The sequence below is a fragment of the Oncorhynchus mykiss genome, chromosome 16 (assembly GCF_057628025.1).
Source record: "Oncorhynchus mykiss isolate SJ-2025 chromosome 16, ASM5762802v1, whole genome shotgun sequence".
Lineage (NCBI taxonomy): Eukaryota > Metazoa > Chordata > Actinopteri > Salmoniformes > Salmonidae > Oncorhynchus > Oncorhynchus mykiss.
In genome coordinates, this window is record NC_143037.1 from 4,923,034 (window position 1) to 4,940,321 (window position 17,288).

A 17,288-nucleotide genomic window follows, 5' to 3' on the forward strand; every position below is an offset into this window, starting at 1 on the left:
TGCTAAATGAGGAAGTCAAGCTGAGGCCCCGGGTCTCTTTTGCAGAGGAGCCCTGCATGCATATCTACATACACATCATATACACTATATATAGCCTATCTATATACCGATCAAATGACACTATACACATCAATTACACTATATATAGCCTATCTATATACCGATCAAATGACACTATACACATCAATTACACTATACATATATAATATTATATATACACACATCAATGACACTATACATACAGTATCTATCTACACATCAATTAGACAATACCTAGCCTATCTCTATACACACCAATGACACTATACATACAGTATCTATCTACACATCAATTAGACAATACCTAGCCTATCTCTATACACACCAATTACACTATACATATATAATATTATATGTACACACATCAATTACACTATACATACAGTATCTATCTACACATCAATTAGACAATACCTAGCCTATCTCTATGCACACCAATTACACTATACATACAGTATCTATCTACACATCAATTAGACAATACCTAGCCTATCTCTATGCACACCAATTACACTATACATACAGTATCTATCTACACATCAATTAGACAATACCTAGCCTATCTCTATACACACCAATTACACTATACATATATATCTATAATAATATATATACACACACCAATTACACTATCCATGAAAAGCAAACACAGTCATATGAAACAAATACCAACTCTAGCAACTTTAAGGCGTTTTGGAGATCATTCCACAGGAGATGCGTAAAACAACTAAAAGCAGATTCATCTAACTGGATGGCGATTGAAGGGATCTCCTGGTCTAAAGTAGTGCACTACTACCCTATAGACCCTGGTCTAAAGTAGTGTACTACTACCCTATAGACCCTGGTCTAAAGTAGTGCACTACTACCCTATAGACCCTGGTCTAAAGTAGTGCACTACTACCCTATAGACCCTGGTCTAAAGTAGTGTACTACTCCCCTATAGACCCTGGTCTAAAGTAGAGCACTACTACCCTATAGACCCTGGTCTAAAGTAGTGTACTACTTAGTATACATTTAAGTTAAAAAAGGATCTAAGTGTACTATTTATACAATTATTTAGGTCACAGGGGTCACCACCTTTGTGAAGGAGCAGTATATGGGCTGCCTTCCAGACCCTGACGATGGTTCCAGAAACCATTGTAATGTAAAACATTTGTGTTAAAGATTCTGCAGTCACAAGAGCAGAAAGATTCTGGAATCACAAGAGCAGGAAGATTCTGGAATCACAAGAGCAGGAAGATTCTGGAATCACAAGAGCAGAAAGATTCTACAATCACAAGAGCAGAAAGATTCTGCAATCACAAGAGCAGGAAGATTCTGGAATCACAAGAGCAGAAAGATTCTACAATCACAAGAGCAGAAAGATTCTACAATCACAAGAGCAGGAAGATTCTACAATCACAAGAGCAGGAAGATTCCGCAATCACAAGAGCAGAAAGATTCTGCAATCACAAGAGCAGGAAGATTCTGCAATCACAAGAGCAGGAAGATTCTGCAATCACAAGAGCAGGAAGATTCTGCAATCACAAGAGCAGGAAGATTCTGCAATCACAAGAGCAGAAAGATTCCGCAATCACAAGAGCATGAAGATTCTGCAATCACAAGAGCAGGAAGATTCTGCAATCACAAGAGCAGGAAGATTCTGGAATCACAAGAGCAGAAAGATTCTGGAATCACAAGAGCAGGAAGATTCTGCAATCACAAGAGCAGGAAGATTCTGCAATCACAAGAGCAGAAAGATTCTGGAATCACAAGAGCAGAAAGATTCTGGAATCACAAGAGCAGGAAGATTCTGCAATCACAAGAGCAGAAAGATTCTGGAATCACAAGAGCAGAAAGATTCTGCAATCACAAGAGCAGAAAGATTCTGGAATCACAAGAGAAGGAAGATTCTGCAATCACAAAAGCAGAAAGATTCTGGAATCACAAGAGCAGGAAGATTCTGGAATCACAAGAGCAGAAAGATTCTGGAATCACAAGAGCAGAAAGATTCTGCAATCACAAGAGCAGAAAGATTCTGGAATCACAAGAGCAGGAAGATTCTGCAATCACAAGAGCAGAAAGATTCTGGAATCACAAGAGCAGGAAGATTCTGCAATCACAAGAGCAGAAAGATTCTGCAATCACAAGAGGAGGAAGATTCTGCAATCACAAGAGCAGGAAGATTCTGCAACCACAAGTGCAGGAAGATTCTGCAATCACAAGAGCAGAAAGCTGCAGCAAGAAGGGATCAAGCAAATCAGCCCCGGTGTCACCTTCTGACCTTAGTTCTTTAACGTTCTTAGAACGTTACACCCGCTGTATTCTGTTAGAACATAACAAGTAGAATGTTGTTGAAATGAAAACAAAGATTCACTAGAAGGTTGAACTTCCATCGAAACAACTAAGAGTCTAGGAGAGGGACAGGCACTCGGTTTATTAAACCACCGTTTCATTTTGACAAAAAGCCTTCCGAGATCAAACGTTGATCCAGAGCATCACTTATCTTACATGTCTCAGTAATCATGCCAGAGTCTGACATAACTTTCTTATGCAGGGAAGGAGAGGACATTCTACGCTTCAGTGCATTAAATGTTGTACAACATTTAGACGGATCACCAGCAGAGTCTGAGATAGAACATAGTAAGTAGCTAGATTTTATTTTCTTGATCGAGGATGAACATGTACTTCACAACAAACGTGCCCGTTTTAAGCGCAATATTTTGTCACGAAAAGATGCTCGACTATGCATATAATTGACAGCTTTGGAAAGAAAACAGTCTAACGTTTCCAAAACTGATATTATCTGTGAGTGCCACAGAACTCATGCTACAGGCGAAACCAAGATGAAACTTCAAACAGGAAATGAGCAGAATTTCTGAAGCTCTGTTTTCCAATGTCTCCTTATATGGCTGTGAATGCACCAGGAACGAGCCTGTGCTTTCTGTCGTTTCTTCAAGATGTCTGCAGCATTGTGACGTATTTGTAGGCATATCATTGGAAGATTGGCCATAAGAGACTACATTTTCCAGGGGTCCGCCAGGTGTCCTTTGTCTAAATTGGTGCGTAATCTTCAGTTGCGGGCATTTTCTCCTGGGATTCAGGACAGAAAGCACACTTTCACGAACGATATATCATCGAAGAGATATGTGGAAAAACACCTTGAGGATTGGTTCTAAACAACGTTTGCCATGTTTCAGTCAATATCATGGAGTTAATTTGGAAAAATGTTTGGCGTTTTGATGACTGGATTTTCGGGGTTTTTTGGTAGCCAAACGTGACGCACCAAACGGAGCGATTTCTCCTAAACAAATAATCTTTCAGGAAAAACTGAACATTTGCTATCTAACAGAGTCTCCTCATTGAAAACATCTGAAGTTCTTCAAAAGTAAATGATTTTATTTGAATGCTTTTCTGGTTTTTGTGAAAATGTAGCCTTCTGAATGCTAACGCTAATGCTAACGCTAAATGCTACGCTAGCTAGCTACTGTTACACAAATGATTGTTTTCCTATGGTTGAGAAGCATATTTTGAAAATCTGAGATGACAGTGTTGTTAACAAACGGCTAAGCTTGAGAGCTAGCATATTTATTTCATTTAATTTGCGATTTTCATGAATAGTTAACGTTGCGTTATGGTAATGAGCTTGAGGCTGTATTCACGATCCCGGATCCGGGATGGCTAAGTGCAAGAGGTTAATGACACAGTGCCATCACTTATGAGAAGGAAAACTCTTAATGACACAGTACCATCACTTATGAGAAGGACAACTCTTAATGGCACAGTGCCATCACTTATGAGAAGGAAAACTCTTAATGACACAGTGCCATCACTTATGAGAAGGACAACTCTTAATGACACAGTGCCATCACTTATGAGAAGGAAAACTCTTAATGACACAGTGCCATCACTATGAGAAGGAAAACTCTTAATGACACAGTGCCATCACTTATGAGAAGGAAAACTCTTAATGACACAGTGCCATCACTTATGAGAAGGAAAACTCTTAATGACACAGTGCCATCACTTATGAGAAGGAAAACTCTTAATGACACAGTGCCATCACTTATGAGAAGGAAAACTCTTAATGACACAGTGCCATCACTTATGAGAAGGACAACTCTTAATGACACAGTGCCATCACTTATGAGAAGGAAAACTCTTAATGACACAGTGCCATCACTTATGAGAAGGACAACTCTTAATGACACAGTACCATCACTTATGAGAAGGAAAACTCTTAATGACACAGTGCCATCACTTATGAGAAGGAAAACTCTTAATGACACAGTGCCATTACTTATGAGAAGGAAAACTCATAATGACACAGTGCCATCACTTATGAGAAGGAAAACTCTTAATGACACAGTGCCATCACTTATGAGAAGGAAAACTCTTAATGACACAGTGCCATCACTTATGAGAAGGAAAACTCTTAATGACACAGTGCCATCAATTATGAGAAGGAAAACTCTTAATGACACAGTGCCATCACTTATGAGAAGGACAACTCTTAATGACACAGTGCCATCACTTATGAGAAGGAAAACTCTTAATGACACAGTGCCATCACTTATGAGAAGGAAAACTCTTAATGACACAGTGCCATCACTTATGAGAAGGAAAACTCTTAATGACACAGTGCCATTACTTATGAGAAGGAAAACTCTTAATGACACAGTGCCATCACTTATGAGAAGGAAAACTCTTAATGACACAGTGCCATCACTTATGAGAAGGAAAACTCTTAATGACACAGTGCAATCACTTATGAGAAGGAAAACTCTTAATTACACAGTGCCATCAATTATGAGAAGGAAAACTCTTAATGACACAGTGCCATCACTTATGAGAAGGACAACTCTTAATGACACAGTGCCATCACTTATGAGAAGGACAACTCTTAATGACACAGTGCCATCACTTATGAGAAGGAAAACTCTTAATGACACAGTGCCGTCACTTATGAGAAGGAAAACTCTTAATGACACAGTGCCATCACTTATGAGAAGGAAAACTCTTAATGACACAGTGCCATCACTTATGAGAAGGAAAACTCTTAATGACACAGTGCAATCACTTATGAGAAGGAAAACTCTTAATGACACAGGACCATCACTTATGAGAAGGAAAACTCTTAATGACACAGGACCATCACTTATGAGAAGGAAAACTCTTAATGACACAGTGCCCAAGGGGCAGTGGCCGACTTACCAGAACTCCCCATCCTCAGCAACATGATCCAGCTTCAGCTTCTCATCGGGACGGACATATTTCCATTCACTAGAACTGATCAAAGGGATCCAGCAGTCAGTGTAAATAGTGGGTGGGGGGGGGGGGGGGGGCGGGTTACAGGTGATCATGGTAATAGTGGAGGGAGGTTTTACAGGTGATCATGGTCTGTGCAGTAAGCAGAGATATTCTACACTACCAAGCAAAACGGCAGTAACTGCTCATAGCGTGGAACTGAGAAAAATGTTTTTTATTTACCTTAGTTTCACAGTAACCTTATCCAGTTACTGCTAACCTGACCTCCATTTTCTCCTAAACACAATACAATAGAGGCAGGACACTTGTCCACGTGATTCAACATGTATGAATGTAAAGAATGTAGCAAAAATGACATTAACTCATTTTGGACCAATTTAGCCATTACTGCCTTTGTGCTTGGTAGGGCAGTTTTCCACTCTCAATATTGTTTGGTGTAGATCTTCCTTGTGGACACAGTGGGCATATCGTAGCCTGGTACCAGACCTCTTTGTGCTGTCTTGCCAACTCCTTTGGTGACAATGAGCATTGAAGTTGACAAGACAGCACAAACAGATCTGGGACCAGGCTGTAGCGCTTGTTGGTCTTGTAGTCTGTTTCAGTGTGCTGCTTGGAAGTCATGATCATTCCCTCACCCATCACTCCAGGGCCCAGTCCACTCCACCTGTCCCCAGGGGTTCCTGATGCGAATCAGCTGGACCGGGTCTCCATGGAGATGGACCTGGATTGAGAACAGGACTCACTTAGGCCCGTGGTCTTATTTAACACACTCAGTACTGTGTTTTTCCACCATATGTTTGCGGTTTTATTGAAAGGGTAGGACAGTCAAGGGAAGACATTAAAGGTAGAAGTGCCATTCAGAAAGACAGATGAACCTGGGGTTAGAGCCCATCAGAAAGACAGATGAACCTGGGGTTAGAGCCCATCAGAAAGACAGATGAACCTGGGGTTAGAGCCCATCAGAAAGACAGATGAACCTGGGGCTAGTGCCCATCAGAAATACAGGTGAACCTGGGGTTAGAGCCCATCAGAAATATAGGTGAACCTGGGGTAAATGGTGCTGGTACAGTGTGGACACTGTGATATGTAGGTACTTTACCTCTTCAGCACCGGTGACAGAGTATGCGTGTCCCTTCACCAGTTTAAGAGCTGTCACTGCCTCTGTCTCATAAGAATTGGTGATCTAAAAAATAAACAATTGTGATGTTAGTATCTAAATCAATCAATCAATCCATTTAAATATCTAAGTCCGACCTACATCAATGGAACAGCCCAGTAGAGAGCCCAGGCCCAGAGCCTTCTCCATGATCTTGAAGAGGTGAGGAGGAGCTTTGTCCAACTGGTACATCTCTGCTATCCCTCCTGTGAAGTCCTCAAACCCCTCGATGGTGGAGCCACCTGACAGAGACTCATAGCATCCATTCACCCTGAGACAGAGAGACAGACAATATATTCAGTGACACAGTGAGGTCCAACAAGCGTTGGGACAGTGACAAGTGTGTTGTTGTTTTGGCTCTGCATTCCAGCACCTTGGATTGGAAAATATATAACGACTATGAGGTTAAAGTATAGACTGTCAGCTTGAATTTGAGGGTATTTTCATCCATATCAGGTGAACAGTTTAGAAATTACACCACTTTTTGATATTTGTGTCTCATCATTATTTATTCACAATTTATTTAAGTAGGCAAGTCAATTAAGACATTCTGGTGCCCATCAGATTCTTATGTTCTTGCTTTCAAATTCTTATTTTCAATGACGGCCTAGGAACAGTGGGTTAACTGCCTTGTTCAGGGGGCAGAACGACAGATTTTTACCTTGTCAACTCGGGGATTTGATCTTGTAACCTTTTGGTTACTAGTCCAACGCACTGACCACTAGGCTACCCTGCCGCCCCTGGTGCTGTGTCTTAGCATAAACCATGTATGTATTATGGTGCTGTGTCTTAGCATAAACCATGTATGAACTATGGTGCTGTATCTTACTTGGCGTAAGCCTTCTCCAGCAGGGCGCTCCAGAACTCAGAGCCCTCGGCTGAGTGAACAAACAGCAGCTTTCCATCTCTGGTGGGCAGCCGGTCGTCAATCACCACGTCCACCCACTCACCAAACTGCCAGAACTGAAGAGGACCACAACAGACAACATTCCATAGAATGTCTCAACGTGTCACAAAGAGAGTGAATCACATGGCAGAACATGGAGAAAGCATTACTGGACACTACAACCGTCTCTAAACCTAGAAACGATCTAACTTCCACCGGTGTAAAGTAGGCGTAAAACACTTCCCCTATGACATAAAATAAAAGGGAAAATTCACTAAGGATCTTGGAAAAACATGGGTACTTGTCTTTCTCACACTAGCAATGACTGACCAATGACTGATGTGATTGTTTTATCTACCTTAGTTGAATTCAAGATAAGAGTGTTTGCTCAATGAACAATATGTACATGTCAAAGAATGGAGAGTGTTGAGGATTGGGGAAAAACTAGATGTTAAAACCTTTGACCCCCTAACCCCTGACCCCTGACCTGGAAGTGAAAGATGCCAGCGTAGCGGTCAGTGAAGCTCTGTTCAGGAGGAACGACCCTGGCCAGCACTCTCTCGTCCAGGGTCAGTGATGCAATAGCAGCCAGCAGCCAACAGTCCCCTGTAATACACACACACACACACACACACACACACACACACACACACACACACACACACACACACACACACATATTATATATATATATAACATAAATATAAATATATATATATATATTATACGTGTGCCAGTCTTGTAGTACTGTATGCAATATTCAGAGACACACCCGTCTGGTTCTACCAGATTACCGCATACAACAAACATCCTGTTTGGTCACAGTTGCAAACCTGTAACAGTGGAAACATCTCAGCGATATTGACAAGACAGGGAGGGAACCCCACACAGGAGAGTAAATACAACAGTTGGTGTTATTTTCATAAAGTATGTGTTTGAAGTTTTAACACTCTTGAGACTCGAAACTGACGCCACTTTGCAACTCATATTCATAATAATATTATTGTGCATTCATTTAGTTTTCTTCACCACACAATCATCGATCCAAAATATACGTTTACTGTGAAATATCACGAGAAAATTGATTTTAGTCATCAAAACACTACATAATGATATCTTCTCAATTGAGTTGTTTTAACAACCCGTTTAAACCAATAGCAGAAAATACAAGAAACAGCTTAATAAATTGTCATTTGAATGTAATACGCTACAGTACTGTCAATTACAGTATATTACCCTGTTTTCATATCAGGCAATACACTATTTTTACATCAGGCAAATGTAAATAGTTTGCTAATAGTTTTATACAGCTCTTTGAATGCGGTCTTAGTGCCAACATCGGTTTGTGGTGGTAAATAGACAGATACGAAATATAACGATGAAAACTCTCTTGGTAAATAGTGTGGTCTACAGCTTATCATGAGATACACTACCTCAGGCGAGGAAAAACCTCCAGACTTCCTTAATTTTAGATTTGGTGCACCAGCTGTTATTGACCAATAGACACAGACCGTCAGCCTTCGTCTTACGGAAGGCAGCTGTTCTGTCTTGCTGACGCAGCGTAAACCCAGCCAGCTGTTCGTTATCCATGTTGTCGTTCAGCCACGACTCGGTGAAACATAAGATGTTACAGTTTTTAATGTCCCGTTGGTAGGATAGTCTTGAACGGAACTCATACAGTTTATTCTCAAATGATTGCACATTGACCAAAAGGACGGATGGTAGAGGCGAGTTACCCCCTCTCCGACGAATTCTCACAAGGCACCCTGACCTGCCTCCTCTGTAATGGCGTCTTCTCTTCATGTGAATGATGGGTATTTGGGCCTGGTCCGGTATCAGCAGTAAATCCTTGGCGTCCGACTCGTTAAATAAAAAATCGTTGTCCAATCGCTGCTCTGCTCTGATATCCAGAAGCTCTTTTCGGTCATAAGAGACGGTGGCAGAATCACTATGTACAAACAACGGCAAAAAAAAAACTAAACACAAAATAGCACAATTGTTAGGAGCCCATAAAATGGTAGCCATCTCCTCCAGCGCCATTCAAATGAGAAGATTATCATAGGTAACGTGAGCATTGTGAAAAGCAATTCCTTTATATGTATTTCAATGTGAAAGATGTATTTCTAGGTGAAACACTGATGAATTTTTGTGGAAAAGTGACTGTGTGATTTTGTGTGTCAATTGAAAATTAGCTTTTTTTGATGATCTGTTTTGAGTTTTGTACTACGAAAATTTAATTGTGAAAATTGCACCACATACTTGTGAAAATGGCACCAAAGCGATCGAAAACAAAACCGTAATACATCACAGAACAAATATATGCCCTACGTTTAATACATCTACAGACAAAGATTATACTCTTCTGCAATATATCTGTAGACAAACATATGTTGTAGTCTCCTTCACTGTCTGTTGGTGGACACAAAGCCAGAATTAGTGGGAGGAGGATCTTGGGATTAGCAGTATTTACAGCAACGCCCCTTCTCTTTGTGAAATATGCTTACCCAGATCTCCTTGGCAGATATCAGTCCTGGTGGCTCCATCGTCAATGAATTTTGGGTTTGAGCACAACTCCTACAGCAGTCACATGTGAGAGACAGAAGAATTCCTTTGTTTACACAGTAATTCATTTGATTCATTTGTTAATTCATATAAGTGAGCACTGTACATGATTGAGGAGCATTGTCATATGATAAGTTGCTCGACAAATCCTACAGCATGAGAGAGAACAGACAGAGGAATCTATTTGTTAAACCAGCTGCAATAGGATTGTGAGTTTACTTGACATTTGGGCCTGAACTGTAGTTGAACCAAACATACATTTTCAAGCTCAACTGTATGTTCACTCAATTTAGAATTTTAGTGTGAACGTACAATTCAACTTGCATATTTCCCCAGTGTGAAATTAAACTATTTATAAACTATTAAAGTTTTCTATATTTAACCAGGGTGTGTTGACTGAGAATACATTCTCATTTACAGCAACGATCTGGAGAAAGTTAGAAGACATGGGTCTAGTTCAAATATATAATTCACATTCAAATATATAAGCCAGCGAAAAAACACAAACACCCCACCCTCCCCCAAAAACATAAGATCAATCAAAGAATCATAAAACATTTAACAAATTCTTCCTTAAGAAGGTCCTCACATAGCGGTCTGGACTGCTTCACAGACCATTCCACAAGCCATGTGCACAATAGCTCAAGGCAGATTTACCTCGAAGGGATCTCTGGAAGGGATCTCTAGAATGAGTAATTCCTGAGATCGTATTTGATAGCTTGTATTTCTGAAGGTTAACGGAGAAGTGAGACGTGGTCGGTAGTTTATGCAATAGGGTTTTTATAATTGTGGAACACTGATACAGAGCGTAGTGATACTGTGATAAACTGCACCCAGAGACTTCAATACAGCGGCAGACGCATTCAGAGAGACGGTATCGCCATCGTCGAAGACCGCAATGAATGTCGAACTGAATTATTTGTTTTCTACTATTTAACTAAAGGCAGGACCTATTCCTATAAAAAAAAGAACATTTTAATTCTTAACTAACTTATCAACATGGTTTTGACGGAAAGTCTATCATCGATCCAGATGCCTAGAAATGATAAAATCTGGGACACGATCAATAAGGGTCCAATGTAAGTACGCATACATCATCAGATACATTTTTATGAGATTTATAAAATAACATATACTTGTTTTTACCTTGATTAAGTACTCATTTAAGCTCAACAAAGGCTTTCTGCAAGGCGGAAAAAGGCAGATTGAATCACTGAAGCTTCTAAATTGCCTGCTCAGCCATGAGGGCAATAACACAACGATGACCTCTGTATACAGACAATACATACATCAAAAGGTCTTTCTTTGAGGGCCTAGTTACACCCTGGTTTACACCCTAACACAGTGGTCTGAAACTCCTGGTTTACAGGCCACAGAAAGCCTACAAGTTACATTATTCTGGCTTGCAAAGTGATGTGTAATTCCTATTAGAATGCAGCCAGAGTTAGAATATCCAACAACTGGAACTTTTATCTCTTTTAGTTTATTCTTCAAGGTACTTTTTAAGAAACTTGTAATCAACATGCATTGAGAATGACTGCCATGGGGGAAAGTGATTAGTTAGGCTACCTAAATCATATAAACTGGAACAGTCATCTTAGTAACGGGAAAATTTGCTAAAATTTGATTAATTTAGAAAAAAATAGCTGTTATTTATGTTTGTGTAGCATAGGATTAATCAGCCAATCAATGTACATGGTGTTGAAACAAATCCAATGCAATAGAGCATGCTGGGAAATATGATAATAATGGGCGTGGTTTGATTGGTTTTGAGAAAATATACATTTGTATCTTTACTCAACAAGCTTCTTCAAATTCAGTTTATTGATTCAACGTACAATCAATCGTAAGGTTGAGTTTAGTCAACATTTGGGCATATAGCTGAACCATCGTACGGTGTTGCCTTCCAAAGGCAAACATGAATTTGTAAATTGACTCAACAGGCTTTAAACAAACATTAGCTCAAATTCTTGAAGTCCACTCAACTCACAGAATGATGCTGATTAAGAAATGGGTTAAATTGGCTTTTTTAGAGTGCAGCAGGCTGATAACACTCTCTGGTCTAGTCAGCTGAGTAAACAATGAGTTGACAAAATCCCCTTTTGATCTAATCTATTAGATTCCATTTTGCCCTGTTTATCAAAAGTGTTGAAAAAAAACTTGTCAACAATCAACTGACTGGCTTTCTTGACATCTATAATATTCTGTCGGGTATGCAGTCTGGTTTCCGCTCAGGTTATGGATGTGTCACTGCAACCTTAAAGGTCCTCAATGACGTCACCATTGCCCTTGATTCTAAGCAATGTTGTGCTGCTATTTTTATTGACTTGGCCAAAGCATTTGATACGGTAGACCCTTCCATTCTTGTGGGCCGGCTAAGGAGTATTGGTATCTCTGAGGGGTCTTTGGCCTGGTTTGCTAACTACCTCTCTCAAAGAGTGCAGTGTATAAAGTAAAAACAATCTGCTGTGTCAGCCACGGCCTGTCACAATGGGAGTACCCCAAGGCTCGATCCTAGTCCCCACGCTCTTCTCAATTTACATCTACAACATAGCTCAGGCACTAGGAAGCGCTCTCATCCATTCATATGCAAATGAAGCAGTCATATACTCAACTGGCCCCTCCCAGGATTTTATGTTAATTGCTCTATAACAAAGCTTTTTTAGTGTCCAACAAGCTATTTCTCTGCCCTAAACCTTGTTCTGAAAACCTCCAAAACAAAGGTCATGTGGTTTGGTAAAAAAGAATGCCCCTCTCCCCACAGGTGTGATTACTACCTCTGAGGGTTTAGAGCTTGAGGTAGTCACCTCATACAAGTACTTGGGAGTATGGCTAGACGGTACACTGTCCTTCTCTCAGTACATATCAAAGCTCCAGACTAAGGTTAAATCTAGATTTGGTTTCCTCTATCGTAATCGCTCCTCTTTCACCGCAGCTGCCAAACTAACCCTGATTCAGATGACCATCCTACCCATGCTAAATTACGGAGACAGATCAGCAGGTAAGGGTGCTCTCGAGGGACTAGATTTTCTTTACCATTCAGCCATCAGATTTGCCACCAATGCTCCTTATAGGACACATCACTGCACTCTATACTCCTCTGTAAACTGGTCATCTCTGTATACCCGTCGCAAGACCCACTGGTTGATTCTTATTTATAAAACCCTCTTAGGCCTCACTCCCCCCTATCTGAGATATCTACTGCAGTCGTCATCATTCACATACAACACCCGTTCTGCCAGTCACATTCTGTTAAAGGTCCCCAAAGCACACACATCTCTGGGTCGCTCCTCTTTTCAGTTCGCTGCAGCTAGCGACTGGAACGAGCTGCAACAAACACTCAAACTGGACAGTTTTATCTCAATCTCTTCGTTCAAAGACTCAATCATGGACACTCTTACTGACAGTTGTGGCTGCTTTACGTGATGTATTGTTGTCTCTACCTTCTTGCCCTTTGTGCTGTTGTCTGTGTCCAATAATGTTTGTACCACATTTTGTACTGCTACCATGTTGTGCTGCTGCCATGCTGTTGTTGTCATGCTGTGTTGCTACCATGCTGTGTTGTCATGTGTTGCTACCATGTTGTGCTGCTACCATGCTGTGTTGTCATGTGTTGCTACCATGTTGTGCTGCTACCATGCTGTGTTGTCATGTTGTGTTGCTACCATGCTGTGTTGTCATTTGTTGCTACCATGCTATGTTGTTGTCTTAGGTCTCTCTTTATGTAATGTTGTGGAGTCTCTCTTGTCGTGATGTGTGTTTTGTCCTATATTTTTATTTTATTGTTTAATCCCCTTTTGGTAGGTTCGTCATTGTAAATACGAATTTGTTCTGAACTGACTTGCCTAGATAAATAAAGGTAAAACACATTTTAAAAAAAAATTATAATGATAATAATCTTTAGACTCAGAAGAGAGGCTATGTTGTGGTTTTTGTGTGTGTCATTTGAAATCCTAACCCTAAAACACAATCAAAATGAGATCAGTCAAACAGAAAGTAGAACAAGTGTCAACAAACGGACCGGCGCCCACCGCCCATGTCTCTAAAGCTCAGGTTACCATTATAATACGTTGTGTAGTGTTTCCATTGTTCTACACCTGGGCAGTTATATCCCCAGGACAGCATTCAGTGTAAATTTCATTTCCTGCACCAAGGTGCCTTTTAAAAGGTGACTGTGCTTGTGTACTGTAACTGACAAAGATCTTTGGGTTGACATGATGTCAGCACTGTACAACAGCAATAACCACCTCGTTTTCCTCTGGGACAGTACTTCTTGACACACTCTTAGGAAAAAATATGGTTCTACCAAGAACCCTTTTCATCTGAAGAACCCTTTTTTTGGAAACAGGGTTCTGAAATAGTTATTTGTAAAGGCAAAGAGTTCCAGCTAGAAACCATCCTAATTTTTAAAACATTTTTAAAGAAAGGGTTCCGTGTGACGGTTTAGAACCCTTTATAGAACCCTTTTGATTCTGAAAAAGAATTTTTCATTGTATTGTTTTTCTTTCTTTTAAATAGTGCCTTACCATGAAGTGTTTATGCTTCAGTATTTAAACATTAACAACGAGAGATTGAGTAATATGATCCATTAATTTTTTTTTAAAAGATAGGTGTGAGAATATTTTAAACAGTACCTATCTGGGGGATAATTGTACAGTACATGTGTCTGGTATTCCCTTAATCATTTGACATATACAGTACTGACAATTTATATTTTTTGCCATGATTTCTGTCTTTCAAAGTAGTATTTTCTGTGATTTTATTGAGCAGAGAGTAGGAGAATAGAAGGGAGTATGAACCAGCAGTGTGTTGTATACGGTACAAAGCAAATTGCCCAGTTTAACAAAGCATTGATTTTTCAGTGTAATATTTTTAGTGATAATTCAGGAGATAAATTAACTAAACTTTTTAATTAACTTAATTAACTTAACACTCAATGGTGTAAAATAACCTTAGTGTTGTTTTTTGTGTTGTTGTTAATAACCAGAGTTATTACTCTGTGTTGAGTCAAGCACTCAAAACCACGCCCACCATTATCATGTTTCCCAGCATGCTCTATTACAGATCGATTTTCAGAATTGTTTCAATATTTACGTTTGTACATTGATTGGTTGATTAACCTCATGCTACACAAAGATAAATAGCATAACCTTTTCGCACAGCCATCTTCACTAAACCCCGGCCGTCAATCTGAACGCAGGTCGCAAGTGATTCAAAGTTCCAATTGTTGAATATCCTCGATCTAGCTAGATTCCAATGGGAACTACACATCACTTTGCAAGCCAGCATGATGTGATTTACAAGCCTGATGTGTAAAACCAGGAGTTTCCTAACACCACTTTGTTAGGGTATAACTAGACCATAATGTATTGTTATAAAGAATTACATTTTAAAGGCTAATTTGGCTGGTGGAACCATTCATGAAGGGTTCTAGGAAGAACGTAAAGGTAAAGAGTTCTTGGTCAAACCATTCTGCCTAGAACCCTTCATAAAATATTCTAGGTACAGGGGGGTTCTATGAAGAACCCTACTTAGAGAGTTCTAGACCCTTAAATGGTTCTGCTATGGGGACAAACCATATATGGTTCTACTCAGCACCTTTAGTAGTGACAAGCTTAACTCTCCAATGAATTGTAATCTTGACACTGAGTATAATTTAGGTTATATATTTAACCAGGTAGGCCAGTTGAGAACAACTTCTTATTTACAATTGCGACCTGATAACAATATATTTTTTCCCTGGTTCAAATTAAACCAGACAAAGACCCTGGTAGTCAGTGCCAGACATCTGGTCGTTGTACATCTAGATTCTAGACTGTATATGGAATTAAAAAGTGCTCTCTTACCGTGGGTCTCTTCCACATCAGCCCCTTGGTCTTGGATGAGTACTTCCCGAGCTCTTTGTACCCTAGAGACTTGCTCTCTGCTGGGAAGGAGGGGTCCTGGAACAGCTTCCCGGACTCCAGACAGCCCTGAAGCAGCGTTTCATAGTCCTGCTGGAGGAACTTTACCGCCTGCTGGTTGGTTCCAACACCGTTTTCCCTCTCCTGCTGACGGGCCAGCCGACCTGCCATAGACGTCATCCTGGAGCCTAGGAGTGGGGAGAACAGTGAGTCCAAAGAGACTAAAGTTAGAGGTTGTAGTTTGTTACCGCTGCCTGGATGAAAACCGACCTGGATTTGTTGTTGTGTGTCGCTGGGTCCAACACAGTCAGAACAGAAATTGGGTTTTGCTGTGGAGACCGGTGAGATCCTTGGATGTTATCCTGACTCTTGACTCCTGGGAACAGTCCGCTGGGCTGTAAGGACTGAGTTAGAGGTTAGGTTGCTGTGTTGAATCCCTGGATGCAATCCTAGTTACTGTAATAGTTGTTGTTGTGTGTCCAGGCTCCTGGGGACAGTCAGTGTTGCTGAAGAGACTGTGGAGTCTAGCGTCTGGAGACTGAAGGTGTGATTAATGTGTGTGTGAGGGGGGGGGGGGGGGGTGCAGTAGACTGGAGTCGTTTTGTGATGAAGAAGTTTTAGTGTCCTATGGAATGATTACAATCTCACACACAAACACAAATACCTCTGGTTCTCTGTCCTTCTCCTTTATACTAAACCAGCTAATAGAAAGGCAGGAGGCAGGAGGCAGAAGCCCCGAGCTAGGGGAGGAGCCTGATGGATAGGAGGACAGGTGTGCTGATGGAAATGAAACAGACAAGACAACAGCATCAGGCCACAGCAAACAACAGAGCTACCTGGCGGCCACCCACCTGACTCTGGCCCTAACCTCAGCAGAAATACACACACAGAGAGAGAGAGAGAGAGAGAGAGAGAGAGAGAGAGAGAGAGAGAGAGAGAGAGAACAAAACAGTAACCACACCTACAGCCCAAGTAACCTGATCCTTCCTCCAGCTAATGATCTAATGTCACGAGAATGTGTGTGTGTGTGTGTGTGTGTGTGTGTGTGTGTGTGTGTGTGTGTGTGTGTGTGTGTGTGTGTGTGTGTGTGTGTGGTGAGGAGAGAGAAGGTTCCTGGACAAAGGGGCAGTGGTGTACCTGGTCTAGTTTTGCAAGTTAAATATGACTGATATGGGTTGGGTCTAATTTCCTCTTTCCCCATGGATGGACACACACACACATACACACACACACACACACACACACACACACACACACACACACACACATACACACACACACACACACACTGATTTCTGTGGAACTTCCCTGTTTACAGTAAAAATATATATATATATATACTTCTCAAACAAGAATCCTGGTTACTGTAGTTGTTGTTGTTGCTGTTCTTGCTGTTCTTATTCTTGTTGTTCTTGTACTTGTTGTTGTTGTACTTGCTGTTGTTGTTTTTGTTGTAGTTGTTCTTGCTGTTGTTGTTTTTGTTGTAGTTGTTCTT

General features: G+C 40.6%; 1 protein-coding gene across 1 annotated transcript in view; it reads right to left on the bottom strand.

The window, feature by feature from the left end:
- LOC110491224 (calpain-2 catalytic subunit) overlaps window positions 1-16,697 on the bottom strand; it is a 32,278-nt gene extending 15,581 nt beyond the window's left edge. Inside the window, exons 1-9 of the mRNA XM_036945994.2 lie at window positions 16,064-16,697; window positions 15,737-15,981; window positions 9,833-9,902; window positions 7,816-7,934; window positions 7,272-7,405; window positions 6,545-6,713; window positions 6,386-6,469; window positions 5,922-6,007; window positions 5,233-5,307 (exon numbers count right to left, since the gene is read on the bottom strand). Of these exons, the coding sequence (XP_036801889.2) occupies window positions 5,233-5,307; window positions 5,922-6,007; window positions 6,386-6,469; window positions 6,545-6,713; window positions 7,272-7,405; window positions 7,816-7,934; window positions 9,833-9,902; window positions 15,737-15,973 (974 nt within the window). The 5' untranslated portion in view covers window positions 15,974-15,981; window positions 16,064-16,697. The remainder of the gene's footprint in view (window positions 1-5,232; window positions 5,308-5,921; window positions 6,008-6,385; window positions 6,470-6,544; window positions 6,714-7,271; window positions 7,406-7,815; window positions 7,935-9,832; window positions 9,903-15,736; window positions 15,982-16,063) is intronic.
- Between the last annotated feature and the right edge of the window lie 591 nt (window positions 16,698-17,288).